General features: G+C 42.0%; 1 protein-coding gene and 1 long non-coding RNA gene across 4 annotated transcripts in view; one reads left to right on the forward strand and one right to left on the reverse strand.

The window, feature by feature from the left end:
- The window catches only part of LOC131515125 (uncharacterized), a 97,885-nt gene that overhangs the window by 37,567 nt on the left and 36,103 nt on the right, over positions 1 to 24,215 (forward strand). The gene's annotated exons all lie outside the window — the stretch shown is intronic.
- On the reverse strand, positions 5,112 to 14,776 carry TAGAP (T cell activation RhoGTPase activating protein). The gene is made up of 10 exons (XM_058735803.1): positions 14,620 to 14,776; positions 13,935 to 14,018; positions 13,795 to 13,848; positions 13,398 to 13,464; positions 11,740 to 11,906; positions 10,904 to 11,065; positions 10,326 to 10,435; positions 8,727 to 8,922; positions 7,806 to 7,920; positions 5,112 to 7,201 (listed from the first exon to the last, which is right to left on the reverse strand). The coding sequence occupies exons 2-10, from the start codon at positions 13,959 to 13,961 to the stop codon at positions 5,934 to 5,936; spliced, it is 2,166 nt and encodes a 721-aa protein (XP_058591786.1). The 5' UTR covers positions 13,962 to 14,018; positions 14,620 to 14,776; the 3' UTR covers positions 5,112 to 5,933.

Below are 24,215 nucleotides of genomic sequence, written 5' to 3' on the forward strand. Positions count from 1 at the left end.
CAGTTTTATTTTTGTTTATTAATATAATTATGGAAGGACATGAATTTTCATCTGAACATTGCTTGTCTCCGGTTCTGAAAGGTGGGGTGTACACATGCATCTTTCACATTAGCTGTCGTTCTTATTTATGGTAGAAAGTCACTGGGGGGTTAAGGAAGGAAGTTTGGGTACTATTTCTATTCTTTCTAAGGAAAGAAGCCCCTAGGATGGGGCTAGATAAGGTGGGCCTTGATTGGTAGGTGGGAGGTGGAGGGCTTTAGACTTGATGAAAACGGTATTAAGTCATTGGAGATCTTTGGTTAGGAAAGTAACAAGATGTACGTGTTGTTTTGAAAAGATGAACATCCCACATATTAGCAGTTATCTTACATAGTACTTTGTCTTTTCCAAAACCATTTTGTATAGGAAATGCCTTTTTCGACAAGGATGGGAAAAAAAGAAGTTGTCAATTTCCTTTTCAACAGTGATGTGCTCTAATCACATAAATGAATAGCTTCCTGGAAACTCTCATGATTATTTTAAATGTCATACGCTTGGCTGAAATCTTTCATTACTGCTCTGGAATCTGATATAGGAAGCACTTTTAAATATGAAGTATATCCTGGGACACCTGGGTGGCAAGGTCGGTTGAGTGTCTGACTTTGGCTCAGGTCATGATCTCATGGTTTGTGAGTTCAAGCCCCGCCTTGGGCTCACTGCTGTCAACCTGTCAGTGCAGAGCTTGCTTCAAATCTTCTGTCCCCACCTCTCTCTGCCCACTCCCCACTCACAGTCTGTCTGTCTATGTCTCTCTCTCTCTCTCTCTCTCAAAAAGTAAATAAAACATTAAAAAAAGTTTGAAGTATATCCTAAAACTAATTGGACCACGAAACAATCATTTCTCCTATAGCACTTTATGCCATTTCTCATTTGGAATGTACCTTACCTTCAAGGCTGTCTTATTTCTAGCTTGTGAATTTCTTACATACAATATGTCTTACATTTTAATTTTAAATTTTGTTAGTAATTTATTTTACTTAAAACTTCTCATATGAGTATTCTCACAATGTGCATATGAATGATTGAAGTACTCCAAAATTATCTGCCTTGTCTTTATTTATCCCTAATCATATTCAACATTTTCATTTTGAGATTTGTCTCATTATACTAAATAATCTGTGCTTTATCCTTCTTTCTATGTTAGAGCAACTAATTGTATGTGTTTTACCATATCCACGATCTCTTTTGATTTTTGTATCAAGGGCTAATAGTTCCTACTGATTTAGGCTAAAATCCTACTGATTTTGTTGGGAAAGGCAGAGTGCCTATGAGAAACTTATTTCCTAGACTCCTCCGCAGGTGAGAGTAGCCATGGGAATAACTTCTGGCTGCTGGGATGTAGATAGAAGTTAACTGAGCAAGAAAGTTCAAGGCTGGAGGAGGAGGATCTTGCTCACAGAAATGATGGTGGATTAGAAAACCACAAGGTGTGAACAAGGTGAGCTACCTAATTTGCAGGGAGCAGCATGAAATGAAAATGGGGGGCCCTTATTCAACAGTTACTAATAATGAAAAAAAATGCCAACAAGCAGAGCAATGAACCCCAGTGCTGGGCCCTTCTAAGCGTGGGGCTCTGAGACAACACAGGTCCCGTGCCCATGATGCTGGCCCTGGTGTGAAGGAACCCGGGGGCATGGGATGTCCTGGAGCTTCCATGCCAGCCCTGGACTGCCCGTCTGCTTTTCTTTTAATGGAGAGCACAATCCCCTTCTTGTTTAAGCCTCTGTTATCTGGGTTTTCTGTTACGTGCATCCCACAACTGATGCGCTGTTGTGATTATCCTCGTTTTACAGATGAGGAAATGGATGCTCAGACAAGTTTAGTACCTGGTCCTGGGGGCACATTTGGGGTGTGGACTCAGGCCCTGCAAATTGGGTCGTGTACTATTATGCCAACACAGTGTCTTTCCTTGCCTACAGAGATGTTATCATTCTGCATTTCCTTTTTCCGGCAAGACTTTGCACTCTGCAGGTTTGCTGGTCTCCCAGGGGCCCCTCTTTGTAGGAGCCCTCTATAGTAGGAGGAGGGCAGCACTTTATCCCAGTGGTTTTTCCCCCTTCACATTTAATTTGTACCCCGAAGTTGACAAGATGCAAAATCTCTGTTCACATTTCAAATATGGCCAAAAAGTGATTCACTTCCATCTCTAGCAAAATGTTTATAATTTCTTCCTCAGTGGTTCTGCTTTTGCAGATAAGGAGTTAAGATCTTACATAATTCAATTAAAAAAGAAACTCAAAACATGTGAGATCCTATCTGATGTGGGTTTCTGTCTACTTGACCCTTCAGGAGGAAGGCATGTACTGGCGATCCTTCCAGTGAGATCACAATCAGGAAAATGCAGCTAGAGTTTATTCCGTTAACAGTGCATTAGGATAAATAGTGTTTATTGCCCTTGGATGTTCTCATCTATGGTCATGGAAAGCATTGTGGCCATTAACTACTATTTCTTTTATTAACGTACAAGCCACGGCTGCCACTTCCTTGCACGGGGACCCCGTGTAGCACAAGCATTGTATTTGCTAGGCTCTGAGGTGATTGGAGTTTGGCTGAGCTCCACTATGAGCATCTAGCCTTGGTTAACATCCACAAGTCAACATTTATGGACCACTGGGCAGGGGTGGTCACAGTGTGTCATGTGGGAGGCTGGCAATGGCATCTGGAACCCATTTCTCTCCCTCCTTATAAGAGAGAAAACTACCTATCTTCCCTGAGAGGAAGAAATTCTAGTCTGTACAGCCAGATTCCAGGGCAGTGAAGGCTGCATATTATTCACCAGTGGGCACATTAACTTTACATGCTTCCTTGTCTCTCACTTGGTAAGAGGGTCAGGGTCCCTCTTAATCTAGGCCCAGGCAGGTGATGCATGGATGCTGGGGAGACCCAGTGGCTGTGGCTCAGAGGCTAGAGATCAGACCTGGATTTAGGTAGAAGCCCCTATTTAGCCCTTGACTTCCAACCTGATTTTACCATAGACCTTACACCGGGGTGTCAGGCACATTTGCAATAGTCCCATTTGTGATTGTGTGGCCCTTAGGAAGTTCATGGAGGACAGAACTTTGGAGTTCCTGGGTCCTTCACTAAAGCATCATTTTAACATTTTCCAAATCGCACCATAAGCTTGGGTCTTCTGATTCCTTCACTAAAGCATTATTTATTTATTTATTTTTAATTTTGAGAGAGAGAGAGGGAGAAGGTGAATGGAGGAGGGGCAGAGAGAGAGAAGGAGACACAGAATCCAAAGCAGGCTCCAGGCCCTGAGCTATCAGCACAGAGACCAACACAGGGCTTGAACTCAGGTACTGCAAGATCGTGACCTGAGCCGAAGTCAGATGTTTAACTGACTGAGCCACCCAGGTGCCCCAAGCATCATTCTAATAGTATCCAAATCTCACCATAAGCTTGGGTCCTTTGGTTATGGTGAAGTATTAAGAATTGTCAGCATAATCAAGGTATCATTAAGTAGTATTCTGTGAAGCTTGATGGAGGGGTTGCATTGTGTGCCCCCCCCCCCCCATTCATTTGTAGAAATCTTAACTCATAGGATCTCAGAATGTGACTACAAAGAGGTAAAATGGATCATTAGAATGGGTCCTAATCCAATATGGCTGGTGGTGTCCCTCATGAAAGGGAAATCTGGGGACAGACACACATAGAAGGAAGACAATGTAGAGATACAGAGTGATGGCCATGTACAAGCAAGCAGAGAAGCCTGGGAAAGATCCTTCCCTTGTGACCCTCATAAGGAGCCAACCCGCCGACACCTAGATTTCAGTTCTAGCCTCCAGAACTATGAGATGATACGTTTCTGTAGCTTACATTCCTTGTTTGTGATACTTTGTTATGGTAGCCCTAGGCAACTGATGGGCTTGGCAACTGGGGTTGGGCAATGCTAGAAGCCAGTGGTCTCCTCCATGGATGGATGTGGGAAGACCACTCTGCAATATATAAGGTAGTCACCACACCTTTTTCTCCACTATTCAAAGATAGCAACAATCATGACATTTGCTCAACTGCAGGAAGCTCATAAATGTTTGCCACAAACTGTACTAGTTATCTGCAATAGGTAGACAGCTTCCAGCCTCACACCACCTTTTTTAAATTAAAGAAATTTAAGACAAAATTTTGGTGATCTGAGTTGGGTCAACAGAGGTCAGGTCAGTGGTAAAGTGGAATAGACGGGAGGCTTCCTAGTTTTAGTTTTTTATTGATGAGAATTCTGATTGTCAGTAGGAAGTTGCTATTCTTGTTTTAGCCCTGAAATACTTAAAACAGTGCTTGGCACATGGCAGATGCTAAAAATTGTAACTGTCATTTGTGTCCAACTCTGGAAAAGGATTGCTCTTCTGAAGTTAGTGGTCAGAGGGGAGTGTCAACCCCTTGAAACTTATACATTTTTAGTGTGCTTAATAAAGTATTTCTCATGAAGTCTGAGCATGCTCCCTTGAGCAATCTGGGTTACATTTTTAACTTTGTACCACATTATCAATAAATCTCCTCTGAAAATAATAATAGGCCTTTGCCATCTGGTGGTTGGCCAACATAAAAATATTCTTTGAACAAATAAAAAACACACAGTGTTTTATGAAAGAAGTTGATAAAATAAGGAAAATAGAAGTCCAGTATCTCCAATGTACTGGATAAATATCTTAATCATTGAGCATTAAAGTTCTAACATATGACAAATATTTTTACCATTATGTTTGTGAATAAGCAAACTGAGCATCATAAAAACAAGGTTTGTGAAGGTAATGAAGAGTTTCATTCACTAAAACCAGGAAATATTATATTGGTTTTATTACCCTGTATTTGCATACTAAATTTTCTGGTCTCTGAGTGACTATTGAGAAAATGGCTTCGAGTAGGTATATTTTTATGGTTTTGCAAACTACCAAAGAATAGGGATTATCTTTTCTTTCTAAAGACAAGATCCTCAGCCTGCCTATTAATCTAGAATAATGGATATACCTTCAGTAGATGCTTGTTGAATGGACCAATGTGTGAGTGCTTTTCTTAGTGGGTTTCTATGAACCAAGGAAGAGAAGGCAACACATCAGTAAAGAATGAACATGTTTACTTTGAAACAAGGAAGGCAATTTATTGTAGTGAGATTATATTGAAGTTCTATATATGATCCCCAATGCATATCATGCATATAAAGTTTCCTGCACACTGTTGGAGAAGGCATTGCTGAGCCACAGAGAAACTCAAAGTGCTATAAATCACTTAATATTGATATAATGCATTTTTGCTAATCTACCCAAATTGAAAATGAGATGATTAAAAGAACACATTTCACTATTTTTCATAAATGTTAACGATGGCCTTTTCATTCACTGGAGTTTGTAATGCCTTCGATATAACTCCAAACACTGAAGTCTGTTCTTGCAGTCTGCTCCTTTTTTCTTACCGTTGTGGGTAATTATCACAAAGCTGTTTACTGGAGGAAACTTCTAACAGAGATTTAAACATTTTCCCTAAATGGAGTTTGTGGAAAATATGAAAAATGGCATGACATTTGAAGCAACATAAAAAGGAAAAAAAATTATTTTTGAACACTAATAGTGTTCAAAATACTACCCCAGGAGGCAGAGAACAGCAATGCAGTTGACTACAAGTTCACAAATACACACATACTCATGTAGACATCTTTGCACCTAATACCTTGTCTCTAATACATTTTATACACTTGCTACATGTTGCATGAATTTGGGCACACACACACACTGCCTGAGTCCCATTGCGTGGCTATCCCCTCTAGGGAGGCCTCTATACAACCTTTCTAAAAGAGCTTATTCTCGACTTTTTGGAAAACAGAGTTCAAAGCAGTTCTTTATACAGTTGTGCATTTACAGAGACGCCATAAGCCATGTCATGGTGTCTGGTCTGCTGTCCTAAATGTAGGATTCTTTAGCATACTGGAGTTGGTCAGCCTCAAAGACTGGCTGACTACATCGCCGCACTAGATGGTCCAGCTTAGTCTTCTGTTTTGACTCAGATACAGTTCTTGGCCGGTGCAGGTCAGGTCTCCCTGTGACGGTCACGTGTCCTATTGTTTCTACAGAAACATGTACAGTTTGGCTCTGTCTCCAGCTCTCAGTCCTGGGAGATAGTCTGTGCCTGTCAAGCAGCTCTTGACTGCATGTATTTCTTAAATTCCCTCCGTGATGAAAAGGTCGGAGAGGTTCAGCATCCTGGCTGAGCATTCTGGCCCTCATGCTCCCGACTGTTTGGCCCCTGTAGGCCGAGAGGTCCAATGCCTGGCGCCGAATGGCCTCTTCGTAAGATGGCGGACTACCTGGGCTTTTCTGATCCACTTGTTGGAACACATCCCTGACAGAGAGGGCATAGGATGTGGAGCTAAAGTCTAGAGCAGTTTGGCCCTGGATTTCAGACAAGTTTTCCTGGATGATCCGCCCAGAAAGCTGGCTTTCTTTTTTAAAACCTTTCTTTACTTGGTCTCTGGTAAAGCCTTTGGATTTTACAGACACGCAGCTGGGGGCTTTGGTCAGCACTCTTTTGTGAGAGGCAAAGGAGAATGACATGGAGTGTTTTTTAATTTCTCTGTTGGGCTTACTCTTCTCTGTCTTTGTGAAAGACTGATGTCTGGTGAAGAAATTCCTTTTGGGACTGGAAGGAGAAGCCACGGGTGAACCATCAGAGGAAGCATCCAGAGAGCCACTGGAGGAGGCTCTGGGCGCTAGTCCCCACAGTAACACCAAACCCTGAGTCGAGTTCTTCACCTTCAGGTCCTGTGGTCTCTGGGCTTTGCCTTCCACTGCAGGAAACACCTCCTCTGGAAAGGGGTCTTCAGTTTCCTTACTTTCCAAATGAGCCCCTGCCTGGGCCATGGCGACGTCCTCCTCACTTCGTGTTAGTTTTTGGTGTGTTTTCTGGCTCTCGAGGCTCTCCTGTGAGGATGACGGGCTGGGCTCTGAGTACCTCCTGTCTAGTTCACTCAGGGAGTTTTTCAGCCTGGCAAGAGTGCTGCTGATGGGCTCCGGACTCAACTCCCAAGTGAGCTGGGGGCCTCTGGGCCCCCAGCCGGCAGTCGTCTCCACAGGTACTGGGGGTTGCCTATTTGGGGAGCCAATGGCACCACCGGAGTCCACGTCAGGATCGTTGCTGTCATAAGCTGAGTCATTCTGCAGCGTTGACATGTCTGGGGGAAGTTAAGGGCCAGTTGAGTTTCTGGTTCAGTTTCTCTGAGAAATAAACTTTAGTACAATTCCCCCTACTTATATCAAGTATGGCCCTAGGTAATCTGGTGAAGCTACTTTGGGGCTTGATACGAAATTTGCCACATTAAAATTTTGTTTCTTTCCTAGTTTGAGGTGCAGAAGAGAAGCAGATAAAGGAAATATGAGGGAGAATGAGAAGAGAGAGAAAACATTTCCATAAAAATTTGTTGATCTTAAATTAAAAAATTAATCCTTTGGATGGCTCTTTCATTGGATCCATTCCATTTTAATAGACCCATAGCCCATTATGTGGAAACAACCCTCTAGCTGAAGTTAACTTAGTAAAATTTGAAGGTTTTTGTGATTCTGAAAGAAGCTGAACGAGTGTCAGCTGAGTGAGGAGGCACTGCACGGAAATTTGAGAACAGGTGTCCATGTGAATGGTGTCCTATGAGTTTGATTTGGTGATTTGTGTAGGTAGCTGTTGCTTCAAATACCAGATATATTTTACATTACTGGCATGGACTGGCAGACTGGCATGAACTTTCCCCCACAGTCATCATCAATCGAGAGCACATTTTGTACCTGAACTGTCAGTGTGTTCCAGGGAGTCATCAGAAGCAGTACTGGAATGTGCCGGAATGTTCTCCCCAAATATTTCCAAGCAGTTATCGATGAGGAATTCCACCAATGTCTTAACCTGTGAGGAAAAATAAGCAAGTTGTCAGCCTAAAGCTATCTTTAATTTTTTTAAAGGAAGAGGAGAAATAATGGGGATATGATGGGGGTCAACCGATAGGGAGGTGCCAAAATAAGCGTAAGGGATCTTTATGTGTTTGAGAAGAGCATGTGGAAAATTGGTAAAAATCATATATATTAATGTTATCTTTGAGACACACATTTTTTTTTTGAGATTTAAAAAACCCTCTTCCTTTCAAGTAATTTTTATCTAAATAAGGAGTTTCCCAAACTTATAGTTGGACTGATGGCGGGTGATACACAAGTCCTGTGAGACAGGAGGTTTGTTCCGTTTCATCAAATGCATGAGTCTAAGAGGGCAGAACTATGACAAAAGCATTTTGTATTTCATATTTCACTTGACCTTGAGTCAGAGAAACTTAGAGGCATTTTACACTTGGGTCTTCCTTCCTTCCTTCCCTCCTTCCTTCCTCTCCCTCCCTCTCTCTCTCTCTCTCTCTCTCTCTCTCTCTTTTTAATAATTTACTTATTTTTGAGAGAGAGAACTTGTTGTGTGCACAGGTGAGTGAGGGAGGGCCAGAGAGAGGGAGAGACAGATTCCCAAGCAGGCTCCACACTGCCAGCACAGAGCCCGACATGGGGCTCGATCCCATGAACTGTGACATCATGACCTGAGCCAAAACCAAGAGTCGGATGCTTAACCAACTGAGCGACCCAGAAGCCTCCTCCATTCCTTTTTATTATCACTTGGTGTTTTCAAACAGTGAGATCAAATTGGGAGTTTGTCAGAAATAGACCAGAACAAACCTTGTTGTTTAAGTCTTTCTGGGCTTCGAATGACAGGTGTTGATCATTCTCTCGGATCAGCACGTTGGGTCCAATGCAGATAGCTAGATTGCTGGCATCCATCTTACTGATCTGTGAGTTCTTGCTGATGAGGTAGAGCACGGAGACCAGGTGTTTGAGCAGCAGGAGGTTGGGCCGGGGGAGCTTATCTGCAACCCTGGAATGAAGTTCAGGGAGGCTGGTTTTAGAGGAGGCTAATGGTCTATTTCCCTTTAGTGTCTCAAGTTGAAAGTTTCTGCCTAACCCAGACTTCCTTTAAAATGAAGAAGGTGCATTTTCACAGTAAGGTTGTGAAATGTTTATTCAGACACTTCCAGTGGTAACAGACGTGGCATGAAACTGGTTAACCATGAGATCCTAAAGACCTAAGACACTGGTCTTTATAATTAGGAAGGACACCAATAACACAACCCTTTATTACTTGTATTGATCTCAAATTAGGAATCCTTAACTTCTGCAACAAACCCCATAGTTTAATACATTTTGAAAATTGTTTTGGTGAGTAATCATTTAGCCAGGCAGAATGTCTTTCTAGCACTGCAAGACTGGTGTTTTTGGAACACAGTCATTTACTTTTTTTGATCTGTAATCATCACACAAAGATGACCCATTTTTATACCATTCTGAGAAAACTTTATGGAGCATAAATCAGTTTATAAGGGCATGTTCATAAATATGGCCAAGGTAGCACTTAAATGGCAACATCAGTACTAACAGTAATTAGATTTATAAAGCCTCATTTTTTCAAAATAAGCAATGGTGACTAAGTAGGGACCATTTTCATTTCTCATAAGGAGTTACTATTTGAAAGAGCTTATGTCTTTAAGGGGAAACTTCTAACAATATTAGGATTTTCAATTTGGGACAGATACTCTTAACGCCTTCAATTCAATAACTATTTCACTGGAAATATTTAGCCGCCTGGGACAATCATAATAAATAGACTTTCATAGCAGTCGGCGAAAGAGCTGATATTTCAAAGTTAGGTGTTTAAGATTGTCTAGTCACTAACAGGTTACGGTTTCATTTACGAATGTAATTGTTTTTGTTGTCTTTGGAATTTGTTTTTATATAGTTTTCATTTTGATTAATTGTACGAATATGAAACATGCTGTGGAATTTTGTGATCAAAACATTCCCTTCCTATGTTCTACTATGCCTTAGGGGATGTTTTTATGGGAGAATTGTTGCCTTGCCTGACACCCATTTATTAGGTTAAGAATAACCCCAAATTCCTACAGTTGGCTATTTAGCGTGTTTTCAGGGTTTCACCTAAGATTTTGCCCCATTCTTTCTTGAACAACTTACGTTTTTAGACCCCCCACCTCTTGGGATTTGCGCTTTCCACTCTTTGAAAAAGTGCTTCCTTTCATTTGGCTAAAACCACTTTAAAAGGAGTCTCCAAAGTACCTTGTGATTTTTCTTCTGGGAGTAGATAAACAATTCCGTTCTGATTCCCTAAACACTTCAATTTTCATGAAACACTCAGAGAATTATGTGAAGAATCAAAAAATGGAGACCATGTGGGCCTGGCCTCTGGCAAGGACTCTGGCAACTTACTGTTTCAGGGCCTCAATTCTGTCCTCCTCATTCTGCCTCTCCAGGGCGTCCATCCAGTCCTCAAACAGGTCACATGAAAGTAGCTTCAGTGGGATACTTCTGAGGAAGTCCTGGAGGAGGAAAGGGGATGGTTTGTCCTGTTGATGTTCCATTATGTGCTGGCGTCTTCATCGCCCCCTTGTCTGGTCTGTCTCAGAGACCCTCTGATCATCTTAACACAGGCTGCGCCCCCTTCCTTCTTGCATTTGAATACTCGAGGGAAATCTCTCCCGTCAACTTCCTAACAACGCACACACAGTAAGGACATCATCTGAGGGACAGCCAGATTCAGGGGCACAGACTTGGCCATGGGACAGTCTAAGTGCCTTTTCTCATCAGGATTTGGGGAGAATTTAATGTATCGCCTTCCGTTGGAATCTGGGATCATAGAAACAGATGTTTATATCTTAGCTAAAAAAACTTAAACTCCAGGATCAGTTTACTTTGATTTGTAGGGAGAAGAGCCCATTTCTTATTTTCTGAAAATTAATGTGTCAGAGCCACCTGCAGATGATTTGGCAGCAATGTTGTGAACTCACCTTAAAGACCACAGCCAGAAGGTGCACAGGGAGGCTTTTCAGATCCACCACGCCTCCAGAGTTGAGCTCTTCCTTTAGCTCTTTGCGGGCTTTCTCATTGGCTGCTTTCCTGAATATCCCCTCGGTGGAAGGTCCTTTAAGGCACAGAATAGTGAGAATATCCTATAGGAAAGAGGGGCAGGAATAGGAAATGACTACCCTTAGTTTGAATGCATGACACCATATGCTGCTACTAATACATGAAAAATCTATGTTTAGGTAAGAGAAAGAATTAAAATGGTGCATGTGAACAGTAGCAAACTTCACCTGTCCTAGAATATCTTCTCCATAAAAGTTAGTTCTTCATGATACCGAGATGGTGTTAACAAGAGACCTCTAATGCCAGTTTTTCTTTATAGCCCCATTGCTATCAACTGTCTCCCTCAACTCTGCTATTTTTCTAAGAGGAGGTAAGTGGTGAAAGCTCTAATTTTTTACATTCTAAAATTATTCCAGGCCTCCCTCCTTTCAAGTCATTCCATATAAACACTGGATTTCTGATCATACACTTTAGACCCCGTCTCTGTTGACTTTTCAGAAGCTACACATTTTAAGCATTCTCAACTCCATGAGATCATGAGGATGGAAGGATGGAGGGCAAGTAGAGCTCATTTCTAGAGTGTAAGCAGCCAGGTACTCTCCTGACTGTACTCATATGTGGAAACACCATTTCCAAAGGTGGAAAAAACTAAATACTGGCCCCAGCAAGATTAGCATGAGAATGATATTTAGAGCTCCCAAGAATCTTTCACATCCAACAAAAACCTGATGTAGGTTACAAGTAAATGCACACCTACCTGGATGGGTCTGGGGAGTATGTCGTCCTCACCGCAGATGATTGACAAGGGCTGATCAAATAGTGGCGTTTTCAGTTCTGGTTCTGAAGCCCCAGGAAAATCTGACACAGGAGAAGGCCTTCTCATGAGAAAAGGCCAAGACAGCACCTTTTTTCTCTTCTTAATTTCTACAGCCAGGAAAACAAGGCAAAGAGAAAAATTAAATTTAACTTATTAATAAATAAAGACCCATATAAGACAATGGATATCATCAGCCACTTAATGTCATCTATGATATGTCATGGGGGGGGGGCAGGAATAATTTTGAAAAACTGAGAAAGCAAAGGGCGTGAATTTTAATCGAGAAAAATCAACCGATAAAGCAACCACACTGTCACCAGAGCAACCAGCCCCTAAACATCAACACCAAGGTTCCTCAAAGTCTCCACCTTTCCTGTTTTTACCCTTCACTGGCTGTTTGCTACAAAAAAATCAGCAAAACCTAGCCAAGCAGATCACAAACAACCATCTTAATATATTGACCTTAATAACTATGGTGGGCATTTCTGATGTGAAATAGATTATTTTAATTTTCTTCATTGGTGGAAAAAACGAAACTTAGAAGGAGAGGAAGTGACTTGCTTAAGATCTTTTTTTTTTTTAAACTGAAGTATAGTTGACAGTAGAATGTTACGTTAATTTCAGCCACAATGGGAAACAGTATGGAGTTTCCTCAAAAAATTAAAATAGAAATACCATATGAGCCAGTGATTTTACTGCTAGGTTTTACCCAAAGAAAACAAAAATACTAATTCAAAAAGATCTACGCACCCCTGTGTTTATTGCAGCATCATTTACAACAGCCAAGATATGGAAGCAAACCAAGTGTCCAGTGATAGATGAATGGATAAAGATGTGGTTTATAAATACAGCGGAATACCACCGAGCCATAAAAAAAGAGTGGAACCTTGTTCAAGATCATTTTGAAGACACTTAGCTGGGCTGGCGGGTAAACCTCTGCAGCCACTTAGCCACTAGGGGGAGCTACAACAGGCTGTCTGCAGTCCCCTTTAGGATGTCCCTGGTGGCTGCTTTGGGACAGCGCTGGCACAAATTGCCAGGAAGGCTTGAACCTAGACCTGGCAGTTGGGAACTATCAGTAAAACATTAGCAAGATGTTCTATCTTTGCAAAAGCCTGAAGATGTGTATGCGACGGGTATCGCACCTCACAAGTTTCCTTCTGTCTCTCTTTTCTGTCTCCTTCTTTCTCTTGTTTTCCCCTAAATATAAAAGCTGTATTTTCCAAATGCATTGCCATATGTTTCTACACTGGCAAGTGGAAGAGGATGGCTAGAGAAGGAAGAAAAGGGAAAAGGAACGGTCTCTTTTTCATATGTATGCATGCTGTAATTGTTAAAACAGAAGCGCCTAGGAGATCTGACCCCACGAAAAACCCCTTGAAGAGCTGGGGGGTTGGCTCTAGAGAGGATCTTGTCTGTCAGAGTGCCCTGATGCTCTGGTGAGCTGGAGCCTGCCTGCCATCTAAGTGTTAATGTTCTGCGGTCTTTAAAAGAACATTTATAAAAAAAAAATTCCTAGTAAAGTACTGTGGTTTTGCAAACCGAGAACATTTGTTGTTAGCACTTACATAAAAGATCAGTATGTTTTCAAAACTCACCAATTAGCTGGCAAATATTATTTTCACCCTCAGATGATGCCAACAGAGGATGTTCCTTGATATCACCCTAAAAATATATTTGTTTTAGTTAAAAATGACGGAAGAGATCTACCCAGTCTTGCCCCACAGAATACACATACAACAGTTTATTCGTATTAGGAATTAGTCAATAGAGTCCACTGATTTTTTCTAGCTTCTAGAATCAACAATTGATTATCATCCTATAAGGTCCCAATTAATGTATTTAATGTACTGCACGAATGATGTTAATTTTCTACTCTGATAATTAAATAATCCAAACAATATTCCATTAAAACACAGTGTTCCACATTCTCACAGTGCAGATAAAAAGTGTTTAAAATTTCTTTCTTTCAGAAATTTCTTTCTGCTTTCTTACCTCTGACTGACATTCAATCAATGTCTCCATGTTATTGGCATTTAGTGTTTTTGCCTAAAAGAGAAAACCAAAATTAGGTAAAGATCTTTGACTCTGACTTCTGGAAAACCGGAATTAATAAATGTAAGAGGGGGACGTACGGCATTGCAACTGCTTATCAACTTCATTAGAGTCTGTGCTGACTGTCCAGCGATGAATTTCCCTCCGTGTGTCCTTGGCTCTGCCTGTGAGAAATCACGTGAGAAAGAGTGAGGAGGGAGACGCATAATAAGTTGGCCGATTTCAGTGCCAAAACACAAAGTTTGAAACTGTTAGGTAGAAAAGTTTTCATTTAAAGTCTGTGTGTATGTTACTAGATATCTTAGGCTGTTAAGGACAGCACCTGAACACACTTATTTCTATATTATTTAAACCTGATACCTTTACCACGCCACACTTATTCACTTATTCCATTCCCATCAAGAAATAATCTGACAAATAATTACATAATAATTATATACCCCCTTTTTTTGGCAGCAGGTAGAGCTCACTATGTGTCAGGCACTGTATTGCTTGCTCTGCATGGATGATCTCATCTAACCCCCAGGGTCAAAAACTTATTCCCAAGATGCTACTTGTAGTAAACACAAAACAAAGTTAACCTTTCCGGAATTCCCATGCCAAAAAAGTTCAGGCTTCACACTGAAGCCAAGCTTTGCGCGTTCAGAGTCTTTGTAACATGACATGTGTGTTTGTGGTACAGCTGTTTTCTGTCGGAGGTGCTCTCAGACACCTGAGATTTGCTAGCTAGCTTATTCTCTAGTGATATGAATTTATGGTACTCACCCTCAGAGGGTCTCCAGCCAGACTTGTCTTATCTCCGGGGGACTGTGAAAAATGGGAGAAACAGCATTTCACTCTGCTCCTACTAATCCACTGGTTGAGAGGGCAAGACTGAATGACCGGCTTCACGTGTCCTGCATTATAAACGAGAGGGGGCGGGCAGGTGGAAATTCAGAATATTACTGAGACCGGAAAGAACATCATGGGTTGTCACACAGACATAGCCAGCCAGACACTGGAGAGCTCTCACTTCCTCATTCCTTTTAGGGCAGCTCTGGTTCTTTTTCTTCTTCTTCCACTTCAAAGTAAAAAAAAAAAAAAAAAATCTACAAACTAGTAGGGGTGGAAAAGATGACATATGGCTCTTAGGTGAAGGCTGTGATTAATGTCACAGGTGGGATGTGTGAACAAGAAATTGTGTTATTCTGTAATAAACATATTTTATTTTGTAAAGTGGTGATTTCAGGTGCCCTTATTTTGTATCCTGTTTGGGTGCCATCTCCCCTCCCATCCACCATCTACTCTGTTCATCAGTTACCACACATTGACTGGCATCCTCTGGGTGCAGGATGCTCTTTCTCCCAGAAGCTCCAGACATGCTGCTGCTTTTGAGAAATGGTCGCTATCAGTTTCCTTTGGAATTAGGTAGAGAGTCCCCTAGAGCCAGCTGCCAAAATATTAACCCCCTTCTCCTTTCCCTAACTCCTGGTCAAAATTGCTAATACCATCTCTAATCTTGACATGGAAGGAAAACCAAAAATTCCTTTGATCAGATCAATTTCAAATAGAAAGGAGATCGTGAGGGGCACCTGGGTGGCTCAGATAAGCATCCAACTTCGGTTCAGGTCATGATCTCACTATTCGTGCGTTCGAGCCCCACACCAGGCTGACTACTATCAGCACAGAGCCCGCTTGGATCCTGTGTCTCCCTTTTTCTGCCCCTCCCCTGCTTGCTCTCTCTCTCTCTCTCAAAAATAAATAAACATTTAATTCTTTTCTAAAGAAAAAAAGAAAAGAGACGGTGAACTTCATCTGTGGATCCCTCCTCCTCCTCCCTGCCTCCTCCTTCTCCTTCTTCATGTGTGGATCCCTCGTTCTGGATAAGAGAAAATCTCTGGTCTTTTCTATGGCTAAAAGGCTATGTATGTGACCTATATTACGACATCTTCACACAGTGGAGTGTTCCGTAGAACTGAGAATGCATGGTCTATAACTATGTCCAACAGTGTGGGCAGGTCTCACAACATAATGTTGAGCTAAAGAAACCAGACTCAAAAGAGCGTATCTTGCATACAAAGCAAAGTCATCTATGTTGTTGGAAGTCAATCTATGTTATTTTACCAGTTTCCCTGGGGTGGGAAGTGACCACTGGGGGCCAGAGAGGGCTCTCTAATGGTCCATCTCTTGATCTGGGTGCTCCTAGTCTTATGTTCACATTTCTGTATGTGTGTTATTCTTCAACAAAAAATTAAAAACTACCTTTGTCTTAATCCATCACCAGAAGGCTTTAATCCCAAGACTTTTTCATATTGACAGCTCCATTGTCTTTACACTAAAAGGAAGTCATGATTAGGTGTTCTTCAGGAAACTGAAGCACAGAACAGTTAAGATTTGCCCCCTAACTCAGCGTTTCAGTGGGGGGGTGTTCAGGCTTCCAGCTGGAGGCTCCCTCTCTGAAAACTCCCTCAGAGCTGGAGCCCCAGAGCTTAGGGTAGTGTCCCTGTGGAGTCTATGTGAATGACTGCCTTTCCTCCTTCCTCCGGCCCTTACAAATCTTCAAAATGACTCATTGAATTTTTTAAACTTTTTTAAGTTTGAGAGAGAGGGAGGGGGACAAGAGCAAGAGGGAGAGAGAGAGAAATCCTAAGCGGACTCTGCACTGTCAGCTCAGCCTGACGCGGGGCTCAGTCCCAAGACCCATGAGATCATGACCTGAGCCGGAATCAAGAGTCTGGATCTTAACCCAATAAGCCACGCAGGTGCCCTCACTCATTGACTTTTTTATTATCAAAAAGTGCATATATGCTGTACCTCGCCCAGAGACAGGCATGTAGTAGTTGTTCAGTAAATAGCTTCTGAAAAAATACATTAACTTATAAAATAGTCATTCTTTATGCTAATATGTATTTCATGAACTTTTTTCATTTGACATAGTTTTTGGGAGTTTCTAAGAAATCTAATGCTTGCACAGCTCTAACAACCTAATGCATCAATCCTCAATCTATATATTTCAAATGAAGACCATATTTTTTTCTTTGATTATGCACTATACCCCACAATACACATTCTATTAGTGGTTTAAAAACTGGTTTTTTTTTGTTTGTTTATGTTTTGGTGTGGAATTCTATATTTAAAGGAAGATGAACCTAGAATCCTGATATATAAAATGTAAAAAAAAAAAAAAATTGAGTATGTGTCTCTAGTGGGAGAAGGGTGGGGAAGTCATGGGCTCATCCATTTTACCTCTTTTTCTGACGAGCCCAAGCTGGGGGGTGTTTAGGAGACTCAAAAACTCATAGGTTTGGTCTATCTCAGTGGTTCTCAACATGTGTTCAGGGAGTCCTGAGGGTACTTGAGACCCTTTCAGGAGGGTCCATGAAATCAAAACTATTTTATAACAATATTTGCCTTTTTGACTCTATTGTCTCAAGGGCAGACAGTGGAGTTTTTCAGAGGCTACATGATATGGGATGTTACGATATGATGGGAATGCAGGCTTGTGTATTCTTATGTTTAAAATTTTTCTCAGCTTTAATTTTTCCTAAGGTACATATTGGTAAATACAGCTTACATAAATTAAATCTCTAGACTCAGCAATAATTCTGTAAAGGGTTCCTGAGACTACAGAGTTTGAGAACTGCTAGTCTACATTGTATCTGCGTGTGAGAAAGTTCCGGATATTTGTAGTGCATCATTACCTGTCCTCGTCACCCTCACAGCCACAGCCATTTTCAATGAAAATTATTTTCAAGCTGTGTCGTCTGACAGCCAATCACTCTACATCCCATTTTGTTTATTAATGGTTTTGACAAGAGTGAAGAAAGGATTCTGTCCTGCTGCTTTAAATCTTATGCCTGCAGCGACCCCAGGGGTCCTCACTGCCTTTCCTCCACATCTGAGTCTCGGTGCCTCTAATGACACAAATATGCCTCATTATAAGCCATCAAAATATGGCAATGGAGAAAAATGAGAAAGTTAGTTGGACATAAGTGCCATTTCCCTTTGGATATGTAATCCCAAAACTTTTTGAAGTAAAAAAAAATCTTTATTCAACTTTTAATATCACCAGTGGGCACTAACAAACATTTTTTTAAAGTGATCTTTACACCCAGTGTGGGGCTCGAACTAACAACCCCAAGATCAAGAGTCGCGTGTTCCACTGACTGAACCAGCCAAGCATCCCCCCTAAAACTTTTTGATTTTTAAAAAATATTTATTTATATTGAGAGATAGACATCATAAGCTTGGGAGGGGCAGAGAGAGAAGGAAACACAGAATCTGAAGCAGGCTCCAGGCTCTGAGCTGTCAGCACAGAGCCCAATGCAGGGCTTGAACTCAAAAACTGTGAGATCATGACCTGAGCCAAAGTCAGAGTCTTAACTGACTGAGTCACCCAGGTGCCCCAAACGTTTCGAGTTCTTAAGTGAGATTTGATTGTTGCTGGGGTTATATATTTCTTATTATATAGATAATCATGTTTTTTAATTTACTATGAGGCGTGCCTGGGTGGCTCAGTTAAGCATCCGACTTTGGCTCAGGTCATGATTTCGTGGTCCATGAGTTTGGGCCCCGCCTCGGGCTCTGGGCTGACAGCTCAGAGCTTGGATCCTGCTTCAGATTCTGTGACTTCCTCTCTCTCTGCCCCTCTCCTGCTCATGTTCTTCATGCTCTGTCTCTGTCTCTCAAAAAATAAATAGATGTTTAAAAACAAATTTAAAACATTTACTATGAGGTGTACTAAGAAATAGACTTAAATAAACATGTTTATTCTGGTAACAACTCTTTTGGAAAGAGCAATAACAGTTAACTTTATATGTTTGTTAATGATATTGTGGTGACTTTGGACATTTTTTAAGGAAGAAATAATTAAAATGCAAATGCTATAAATTATATTGGCTACAAAATTTCCTGTAATCTAGTTTAATTTTCTTTTTCCTCTCTCTTCTTCCTCCTCCTCCTTTTTCCTTTTCTTATTGTGAGACTGAATTATGGGACTAGAAATGGACATTTGTTGACATTGAATTTCAGGGCTGAATAAGTTTTTTTTTTTTTTTTTTACTGTTTATTTATTTTTGAGAGTGAGAGAGACAGAGTGTGAGTCAGGGAGGGGCAGAGAGAGAGGGAGACACAGAATCTGAAGCAGGCTCCAGGCTACAAGCTGTCAGCACAGAGCCCGATGTGGGGCTCCAACCCACAGAGTAGGAGATCATGACCTGAGCCAAAGTCGGAGGCTTAACTGACTGACCCACCCAGGCGCCCCAAGGGCTGAATAGGTTTTAAGTGAGCAACTGAGTTAATGTCCTGCCCCTGTTCTGATGTTTTCATCTCTGCAGCGTCCTGCCAAATTGTCTCTTTAAAGTTGTTCTGGAAGTCCTTCTGTGCTGAGGGCGTCGCCATCTCAAGTAAACCCTTCCCTAATCCAGCAGAAGGCTTCTAGTTTTGTCAAAGGGGAGCCTTCCTGCCAAAAACTCTCATCTTAAATCCCATCCTATTCTGGGAGATAAAGCTTTCAGCTTCCTCCAGTCAGCCCCTGTGAATACCCCCACCCCAAACAAGAACACCCATACAGAAGCACCAAGAACACCTCCCTCTGGGGTCCCCCATCAACAATCTAGCCTAGAAGAAGAGCCAAAGATTCCTGCTTTAGAAAACACCAGGGCCCTGACTTACTCATTTCTATTGCCCTGTTTGCTGCTAACTTCTGATCCCAGATAGCTTGGTACCTCTGTTTTAAAGAAAATGACTTCCAGGGCACCTGGGTGGCTCAATTGGTTAAGCAGCCGACTTCAGCTTAGGTCATGATCTCTCAGTCTGTGAGTTCGAGCCCTGCGTCGGGCTCTGTGCTGACAGCTCAGAGCCTGGAGCCTGCTTTGGATTCTGTGTCTCCCTCTCTCTCTGACCCTCCCCCGTTCATGCTCTGTCTCTCTCTGTCTCAAAAATAAATAAATACTAAAAAAAAATTTTTTTTAAATAAAAAAAAAAGGAAATGACTTCTATGCCTTCATCATCCCAGTAGGAAATGTTCTCTTAATTTTTTTTAATGTTTCTTTATTTTTGAGAGACAGAGTGTGAGCAGGGGAAGGGCAGAGAAAGAGGGAGACACAGAATCTGAAGCAAGCTCCAGGCTCTGAGCTGTCAGCACAGACCCCAACATGGGACTTGAACCCACAAACCATGAAATCATGACCTGAGCCGAAGTTGGATGCTCAACAAACTGAGCCACCCAGGCATCCCAGGAAATATTCTTTTAAACATCGCCTTGGTTTTTGGCATCCATCATTAGCTCTGCATTCTTGGGTGTGAGATTTACTTATTTAACACCTACTATGTGCCATATACTGTGTGGTATTTTCAAATAACTTATCTCACATAATTACTGAAACAGCACTTTGAATGTGTCATTCTCCGAGGCTTACAGACAAGATAACCAGGGCTCCACGGTTCAGCTGGCTTTCCCAAGATCACTCCACTGGGTTTGAACCTTGGTCTTTCCATCATTTATCTCAAGGAATATCCTTGAAGGGATTCATTTATAAATGGAAACAAAATGTCTAGATCTATTATATCAATTTATGCCAGGTGAGTCCTGGTGAATCCTTCTAGGGAACTCTTATCTGACAGAGAGAGTCAGATTTAGGGCATTGTCCTGAAACTTCAAATCTCCTTCTGTCAGTTTCATTAATAATCATAAATAGAACGCAATTTACATCTTAAAAAATACGTAGCACCCAAGGTTCAGTGACGTGCAGAAACTGTTACAACAACAGATTAGAATTTTCCACTTGTCTGTAATTCTTCCATCGACCTACCATGCCGCCCCACTTTGGAGAAGAAGGGAGGTACCAAGCTATCTGGGATCAGAAGTTAACAGCAAACAGGGCATAGAAACGAGTAAAGTCAGGGCCCTGGTGTTTTCTAAAGCAGGAATCTTTGGCTCTTCTTCTAGGCTAGATTGTTGATGGGGGAGCCCCGAGGGAGGTGTTCTTGGTGCTTCTGGGAGATTGTTGACAGTTACCATCTGATTCACAGGTACGTTTGTGACTGATGGGTGGTCACCATGAGCATCTGGCCCTGGTGACTGATGGAGGAGAGTTGTTCCCTTATGGTTAGTGCTTGCCTGTCAGGCATATGGTCTCCACTGTGGAGACAGAGTGGGAGGGGCAGGTCCTGCACCACTGCTTTAAGAATCGCAAAGTTTGATGGCAATTTTCTGAGCAATAGTAGAAACGTTTGTAAGTACAGTGTGAAATTTGGGGGCAGATGGAAGGATCTGTTTCACTCTCTCCATCGTCTTGTCTGTTACAGTTTCCTTAGAAAAGCAAGCTCTTATCCTGTGTGACAAGAGTTTTTGGAACATTTAAAAAAAACGTTTATTAATTTTTGAGGGGGGGGGCAGAGAGAGAGGGGGACAGAGGATCTGTAGGGCTCAAAGTCACAAACTGTGAGATCATGACCTGAGCTGAAGTCAGACACTCGACTGACTGAGCCACCTGGGCATCCCTTAAGTGGCCTTTGCTAGCCAGCAGATCTGGATAAGATGAAGGGTCAGGTTGAAGAAACACACCTGTAAAGCTGCTTCTCATGCCAGGACTTTTCTTAACTCCTGATAAAAATAGATGTTTCTCCAAGAACTGCTTTGTTTTAACTGTGGTGACTGTCTAGACAGTAAATCCTGTGATAGGGACTGTGATTTCTACACTGAGTGTGTTCAGCTACTACTACCTCAGTCCTGACCGCCGTGTGTGTGGTGTTACCCAGCTTGCCTATGGGACACCAACTCGAGAACCAGTCTCTTCATTCCAAGAATCACTTTTCCCTTCTCCCCCTTGGACTGCCAGTGACCAGAGCCCCACATTCCTTAAGTAGAGCATTATCAACCCTTTCCTGCAGAGAGGATTGTTTTCCCAAAGAGGTCACAATTTCCTAGAGGACTTTCTACATCAGCCCACTGCCTGGCTACCTAATGATTGATTAACACATTGATCTTCTGGAAAGTTCTTCAAGTTACCAGAAAAAAAATACAAATAAAAAGGTATCCATCCTTCTGTCTGATTATGCCTCCTCCCCTCTCCCCTACTTGTCATATTTTAGCTACAGAGTCTGTTGTCATCCCCTAAAAGTGCAGTCTTGCATCTCCAGGCCTGTGAGGAAGCTGTCCCATCCAGAATGCTGTTCACCACACATTTATTTGTCTTTCACAGTATCTATGTTTTCTTTCCACTGAGTCCCCTTCAAGCCCCATCTTCTCTAAGAGCACACAAAGACTCTTCCAGAAGGAATAAGGTCCCTTCCCCAGTTCTGCAATAGCAGCTCACCTGGTACCTCCAAAAAGTAGGGGCCGATTTTCACCTCTTTACAAGCACTTTGGACGCAGCAGGCATTTATTATCTACTATATTTTGATTCTTTTCCATGTGAGAAATTGTGTTATCAAATGAAACATTCAAATCTCACTGTATGCTTACTGGTATCGCAGTGTTAGTTAGCCTCAGTGACTGCTTGCCTCGCCGAAAAAGACCTTCTCTTTGTCAGGATGGAACCATGACTGTCCATGAGGGATGGGATTGATATGCAGAGGACCTGTCTCTGCAAGCCTTGCCCTTGTGAACAGCAGGCTTCATGACACCAGCACGTTGAACTGAGGCCCCTGGACTTCCCAGTTTTGCCTGTCTTGTGTGAGTTAGGTCTGTGATAAGAGCCCTCAGTGAAGGGCGTTCGGGATGGTGACTTCTGTCAATGAACTTGGAGGACATAGTCACGACCGACTGTCTCTCTGCCCCTCCACGGACCAAAGCCTCACCTTCTTTGCGGAGGAGGAAATCCCCCAGTGGGCCCATCCTGGATCCCCTAGCTCCATCTGAGCCAGATGTGTGGACACCTGACCTTTCCAAGGCCATGTTCCATGCAGATGCAGGCTGAGGAGGCCCAGGAACCAGGACTTAGAATAAAGAACTGAGGGATAACGGAGTCAACCATTACCCAAGGCTTGGCCTCTCTCTGCTGCAGATTTGTTGCTGTCCTGACAAATGTTCCATCCAGACTGGGCCTTAGTTTTTCCCATCGAATGGAGGGCATGGGATTCAGTAATCTGCAAAGTCCCAGCTCTGCTAAGTTCCTTCTGGTTACAGTGGATCAGCAATGAAACTCCTTGCCTGCCTCTCCTCTAAGAAACTTGGAGGAAGGTTTGTGGGTGTGTGACAGGACTGGAAGAGACATTCCAACCTTTCCCAGCCTGGGACAGAGGGCAGATGGGGACTCATTCTGGCCTAGAGTAAATCCAGTCCATGTCCTTAAAGGTTATTGTCTTTTCCTGGCAGGAAAAGGGCTGTCCTTCAGCCAAATTTTAATTGATGCTATTGCACGAGAGTTACCTCAATGTCTCTGAGGTTTGCTGGGACTACAGCATCCCTGAAATACTGTAGAGTGTCCTTGTGTCTTGCAGAATTATTGTGGTACCTGCAAATGCCTGCATTTCTGTGGTGGATGCACATGTTTTAAATTTGCCTCTGAGATCTTCGTGATAACTAATTTATCTTTGCATTGGAATATAAAATAGCCTCAGCATAAAATAATATTTGAAGAACTCTGTGTTTTCAGAAAGCTGGCTTGAAAAATACAAAAGGCTAGAACAAAATGTTCTTTTTTAAACTGCCTTCCTCGCTTATTGAGATCAGGATGAAGAATTAGAAATAAAATATCCTGAGATTAGGAGATTATAATCTGTGAATTGCTGATGATACAAATACCACAGTGTCATGGCCAGTGCTACAAACTTACTTGCACATACCACTTTAAGGACTAAAGAGTCCTTCCTTTCTGATATTTTGGCTCAAAAAAATTACACAAAGAAAACCCGAGGTCCAAAAGGGTATGTCAGCGAACTTGAACATTGCTAAACTATGACATAATCCAGCAGATTAGTTTTGGGAAAGAAAAAGAGAAATTTATGAAAAATGAGGTTCCTTTGTTAGCAGTCCACAAAATTCATGGGCAACACTTGTAAAAAATCTGGACAAGAAAAGTAGAAATGATGGGCAAATGTTTAGTTAGCCTCATGCCTTCAAAATACCCTTTAAAGAGATATTTACTTTACTTGGATTCTTTTCTTTTTAAGAACGTCTCTCTTTTTTCATTTGTCACATGAAAAAAAATTACACAGGGCTTTTACCTCCCTGTTTAAATTTAAAAAAAGAAGACCGTTTCTCATTTCGGATGTGTGTGGTCCCGTTCTCAAATACTGTGCCTTATTTGGCGTCTCCTGAGAAAATCTCCCAGTAGTGGCCTCAGAAGGTGGCTTTGGCTCTGGGGGCTGAGGTTTAAGGTGGGGTGGCTGTTGGCAGTGTAGCCAGCAGCCATGCAGGTCCCACCTGGGGAGATGCG

The sequence above is a fragment of the Neofelis nebulosa genome, chromosome 6, assembly GCF_028018385.1.
Source record: "Neofelis nebulosa isolate mNeoNeb1 chromosome 6, mNeoNeb1.pri, whole genome shotgun sequence".
Lineage (NCBI taxonomy): Eukaryota > Metazoa > Chordata > Mammalia > Carnivora > Felidae > Neofelis > Neofelis nebulosa.

Coding starts and splice junctions, on each gene's coding strand:
- TAGAP (XM_058735803.1), bottom strand. CDS start 13,961: ATGAAGTTGATAAGCAGTTGCAATGCC. Junction 13,849..13,934: donor TGATAAGCAGTTGCAATGCC/GTACGTCCCCCT, acceptor TTTCTCTTTTAG/GCAAAAACACTAAATGCCAA. Junction 7,921..8,726: donor AGAAAGACTTAAACAACAAG/GTTTGTTCTGGT, acceptor TTTTCCTCACAG/GTTAAGACATTGGTGGAATT.